This window comes from Myotis lucifugus, unplaced genomic scaffold (assembly GCF_000147115.1).
Source record: "Myotis lucifugus unplaced genomic scaffold, Myoluc2.0 scaffold_115, whole genome shotgun sequence".
Taxonomy (NCBI): Eukaryota; Metazoa; Chordata; class Mammalia; order Chiroptera; family Vespertilionidae; genus Myotis; species Myotis lucifugus.
In genome coordinates, this window is record NW_005871163.1 from 3,276,582 (window position 1) to 3,282,350 (window position 5,769).

The following is a 5,769-nucleotide window of genomic DNA, read 5'->3' on the forward strand; positions in this document are numbered from 1 at the left end:
GTCCGTGAAGTGATAGGAAGGAAGCCAAACTGGAGTAGGCTGAGGAATACATGCAAAATGAGAAAGTGAAGACAGTATGCATAGGCAACCCTTGGATGAAGCTTAGGTATGGCAAGAAGAGGAGAAAGAGCAATAGGTGAGAAGGACATGAGGCAAAGGGGTGGAAGAGTTAAGGATGCTCAGATACTAAGGACAAAGGAATCACACAGGATAAGTGTTTGAAGGTATAAGAGCTGTGAGTTCCCTGAGAAGCAGGATAAAGGGGCAGCAGGGATGAATCCAGAGGAGAGGCAGAGAGAAAGCACGAACTAGGAGGAATGCCTCTGCTACAAGAGGAGGGAGCTGAGGATGAGGGCAGCTGCCCATGGAGCTGGGGAGGGGGAGGCAATTAAGGTGGTTTTAGGCAGATGCTTCCCTGTGAGGCAGGAGAGGAAAGGTCTGTCTACCAGAGGGAAAGGAAAGAAGTAGGGTGCGTGAGAAGAATAATGAAGGTCTGGAGTGGTTGTGGGGATGAGCAGGAAAGGCTACGACTGGAGATGTGCGTAAGCACATGGTAGAACATCAGTAGGGCTGGGCCCTGGAACCGTGTTCTTTGGAAGTGAAAACAAAACAACAAGAAGTAAACTTGCAAGGACTAAGAAGGGAGGGCTGGAGTGCTATCACAGAATAATCTCAATGTATTCTGAACTAAGTATGAGCAGGAGATCTGGCCATTTTAAACAGCTCTAAGTCAGAGAGTTTGCTAAAATATCCCAAGTCAGCCATGGTTTGAGTCACACACCTATAAATTCGAAGAAAGATTTTCAGAATCTGCAACCCATTTCAGAGAGTCATGAATATTTTCATTATGTAGTTTTTATTTTAAACGAACATTATTATAAAAAAAAAGTTCACCTGGAATAAAATCCACTTAAAAAAACAACAAAAACACAGCAACAGTATCAGTACACAGTTAATGAATTGGCTTAAACAAGACTAACCACATGACAGGCTCACTTTATCTGCAGGAGCTTTTCACATTAAGCCGTTGGAGCAAAAATAAAAACACCAATACATATGCAGTGGGATAATTCTATGGAAAAACTAGGTATTTTTCCATTAGGGGGCATGATTTTAGTAAAAGAGTAATGGTATTTTGCATTAAAGGAACTGCTGCAAACAAAATAAAAACCCATCTGTAAGGCCACAGAAATGAATTCTAGTAAGTTCACATTTTTAAAAAATGTAAGAAAATGAAACAAGTTCTATTAGTTGTTGGCAATACGAAATGCAATTGCATATGGTATAAGTTATTTCAAAAAAAATGAAGTAAAATTTGAAAATATCCCTAAAATAATTGTTTGCTAATTTTTATTTCTGTAAATTTCAGTCACTTTGATTTTTTTTTCATAGTGAGCTTGACACCCATTCATTTTATTAGTCTTTAAAAAAAAGACCAATTCTATTGTAAAATTGTGCTAGCATTTGAAATTTTATTAGCATATCCTGTCTCTCTAGGTTTCTCTAGGACAGGGAATTTCATTTTTAGACATTCCTTTCCCCCTTCTTTAGCTATAACAAGAAGGAAAAAGGAATGTACTTTCTGTTAAAAGAAAAACTATAAAACCCGACAGCAGAAAAGACTGCTTACAATCTGACACAAGTACACCAACATAATGAAGTGCTGTTTTAAAATTTTAAGCTTAGAAGCTCATCTTTAAAGATTAAGAACTAAATTTATAAAGAAGTCTAAGTCATAAACTAGAAAAGAAAGTCTGCTTAAATGTATCACTTACAGTTCACAGGAAAAACTTTATATAAGCCTTAATACAGATTCCCAGCATTAGAACCTGTAAAATGGAGTTATAATCTCTTATTAGAAATTTCTGCAAACATTTATCTATATTGCACAGCTAAATTTATTAATGGAGATAGGGAGATAATACTTTTCTGCACTATTGGCTATGACATGTATGTTCTATTCTAAACTACCTCCTACCTTTCCCAATGATGCCTTTAGTTCAAAACAAAACATATAATCTAAATTGTGTTGGATGCATAAAGGCTGGCTCACTGTTTTTCTACCGGGTATTAGAACACTAGTTAGCTAAATGAGGTATAATAAAAAATAGTCCTTCAAAGTAAAGAGTATAGTCTTCTGAAAATGTATAATCAAGACTGCACAAAATGTTCATGTAAATAGTAAGAAACCCTGCAGCACCTCCTAACGGATGCACAGGTGGGTTGTTTTCTTATAATCTGTCTGAAGTAAAATAGAGCTAAAATCAGTTCCCAGTGAAACATTTTACAATCCACTGATTTTCATGCTGCTAAGTTACAGCACATTTCCATTGTCTGATACCCTCAGACTCTATTTGAAAAGGTCTAGTCAATCATTGGCAGAAATGAGCACACTGACAATAAAGCGCAGCCACTGAATACCACTAGTACTGCTGCAAAATCTTCATGTACCTGACCCATAGACCACAGAAATGTTCACACAAAACTAGATTTCTTCAGTTTCAGCAGGGAACAGACAATTATCTCTCACTAAATTCATCTACAAATAGAAAAAATAATGCACTATATGTACATTATTAAGCAAATTGGAATATTTATTGGGTCATTTTACCATGCAGGTGAATTTCCTATGGTCTTAGCTCAAATTATATACAATTTAGCAAGACTAAATGTAAGAAAATAGCAAGGACGATTTGTTTATATACAACAGAGCATATACCCCAAATTGCTGCTACTTCAAAGAGCACCTTTAGACTCATCTAGCTTTCACGGCTCTTTCAAAGGGCATTTCATGGAGACTAGTTATTAATCCATATAAGACAAAAGAAGAGAGAAAGAATAAAACAAAAGCAAAGCATTGTTAAAAAAAAACAACTAACCATAGGATATGTCAGTTTTGGTTTGCAGAAAACCCCTGAGATAATATAAACCAAAGTGTTAAGACACCAAATAGTCAGAGGTAAATTACTAAGAGAATTACATTCATACATGGTGTCATAGCACTTGCCTTTTAGAAACTACTTTGTTACCCTCCAGAAAGCTTAACTGCTTGGAATTTTTTTCAGAAAATTAGTGAATACAAGATGTTTCTAAGAAATTATTTTTTATTTCCAAAGATGTATCTAATTTTAAGATGGTAGACTTACAAACTTTCATGCAAGGAACCACTTGATTATACTCGGCACCAACAGATGCCTTTAAGCCTATAGGTAAGTTTTTAAAAAATCTGTTAACAATATTTAGTGTACCCCATCAAAAATAGCTCTGAATATTTATATTTGCTATAGCTAAATTGTGCATAAGTTTTCAAAAAGTTTGAATGGTTCAGGCATCCTATGATACATCTTAATTTGAAGCAGAATTCTCTGTGGTAACAAGCAATCTGTTTCCACTTCCATTTCCAATTCTTAATTTCAAGCATGATGGTAAACTCTGTGAAACAAAACAGGCCTAAGAGGAGGAATAATTATCAACAGAATTCATTTCCTTCATCACCTCTTTGTTACTCCCCTGTGTTATGACACTGAAGGCTAGGATAACAGCAATGACATCATGACCTTAATTTGGCACACAGTTAACACTGAATCCCTTTCTTTTCCTATGTGATGGTTTCATCTACAAAAGGTATCCCAGTTCCAGGGTTTGGTGAGAAAGACAGCTAAGCTTTTGGTTGGCTTCAGCCCAGATGACTGGACCAAGTTCTCTAACAACAAACCTGAACAGATGGAACTGGGTTCTACACATTCAACAGTAGCTGTTTTAAAACTGAAACCTTGCTCATATTGTCTCTAATGAAAAAGCAAGACTTTTCCTAGAGGCTGCACTAAATCTATTTATTCTTATTTTGTTTGAAAACCCAAGTAAAAACAGAACGAAAAATCATTTTCACCATTACCAAGAGCTATTTCTACTAAATTTATGTTAAAAAGTCATATCTCTTCCTTTAGGTAAGCTTTAAAATTTAAATTAACTCTTGTTAACTCTTGTACACAGGAATCATGGTAGGAATTGGGTATTACAACTAAATCAGCAAGCCGGGGAGTAAACCTAAGACAAAATATATTATGTATGCTAATGTGATGGAACCGCAATTAGACGCTGAAATAAAACCCTAAATGGTACATCTCTCTGCCCATGTAAAATTTCAGCTCAAGAGTTCACAACTAGAAGCAAACAACAATGGTCAAATATGTTATGTTTTAGATAACTGACTGATTACAATAGGTCAAACATAGGAAAAGACAGCAAATATGAACCCCAGGAAAAATGAGATTAAGGTCATTTCCAAATGCAGTTTTTATAGATTAGGCAGAGGGAATCAACTGAAAAGTGATTTCTTCAGCTACCCAGACTCTGGCTAAAAAGTCAAGAATGAAGCAAAGTGCTAAACAATAAGAAATAAAAAAATTACAGCCTATGATGAATAGGTGGACATTTTTATAAATTTTTAAGATACATTTTATCAGAATTTAATGATTCTTATTTAAGAAAATCACAAATCAGAGCCCTTAAGTAAATGCCATGAATGTAATAACATCTGGCCATATGAACATCAAACCAAATGTCCTTTAATTTTAGTTATATTGACCTCTGCTTTAAATCTTCTACTCTTGTTTTAAACACCCCCAAAGCACAAATTTGTCTAGAACTTTATGAGACAAAAGTGTGCATGTGAGAGTCTAAGACGCTATAAGAGGGAAAGGCTAACACTGATGTGCAAAGTGAAAAAGAAAAGATAGCAGCTTCTGCAACAGGCAATAAAACAAAGAGAAAAACAAGTCTTGCATGAGTCTCCATTTCATTGCTTCCATGTTTGAAAAAAAGGAGCCTGTTGTCTCGCTAGGCCATGTGGCTGGAATCCACTAGGTGTTCTGTGTCGAGAGGTCTAGGCTCGGTGGTGCTCTCAGCAGCAGGCTGGCGGTGTGATTCTGAGGCTGGATGACCTGTGCTTTCAGAGAAGCAGGAAAGAGTCCTCTAGGTGTGCTGCAGTCTCTCAGAAAAAGTTCATCAAAGTAGCGAACACCGGAAGAAACTGGTCTTCTTTGATCGGTTTTCTGTTATTTTCACTGGTCCACCTACCCCTGATGAATTGCTGTCGTTCTAAAAAACAAAAGATAAAGTCACCAAGAAAACAAAAATTCAATGGTTTGACCCCAATTATCTAAAAATATATATATCAACCCATATCATAAATGTGTATTCAGTAGAGTATTTTATTAGAAGAGGAACTCATTAAGCTCTGATGTTACTGGTTTCTTTGGAAATGGAGGGTTTAGATGAGAAAAATGTTTTTAGGATAGCACCTTTTATACGTATTAGAAGCTCCTATTTCCAGTTCAAAAAAAATTATTGCCAATGGAGTGCAAAGTTTCAAGGGTAATGATGGAAACAATGTTAAGATATCAGTACAGGCAATTTTGTTATTAGAGGTAAGAAGTGTGGGTAACATAAGGTATACGATTATATTCAGAATTCAGGTTAAAATAAACTTTCAAGGTTATCCTAATGATTCATCACTGAGATCATTTCAAATTTAAGCAAACGTCAAGATCATAATTATATCTATACTAATAAAGGGTAATATGCTAATTAGGCCAGGAGCCTTCCGGACATCTTCCGGACAAAGCCATGGTTGCGGGCCAAGGCAGAGGCTGTTAGGGGCGATCAGGCCAGGAGGGGAGGGCAGTTGGGGGTGATCAGGCTGGCAGGGGGGCCTGTTCCGGCCACCAGCCCGGAGCGGAGGCCGCTGCGGGGTGATCAGCCCGCGGG

The 5,769-nt window shown here is 36.7% G+C and overlaps 1 protein-coding gene across 1 annotated transcript in view; it reads right to left on the reverse strand.

Annotated features, from left to right (window-relative positions):
* Nucleotides 1-2,052: 2,052 nt before the first annotated feature.
* The window catches only part of RAB8B (RAB8B, member RAS oncogene family), a 62,604-nt gene continuing 58,887 nt past the window's right edge, over nt 2,053-5,769 (reverse strand). Inside the window, exon 9 of the mRNA XM_023757828.1 lies at nt 2,053-5,100. Coding sequence (XP_023613596.1) covers nt 5,008-5,100 — 93 coding nt within the window. The 3' untranslated portion in view covers nt 2,053-5,007. The remainder of the gene's footprint in view (nt 5,101-5,769) is intronic.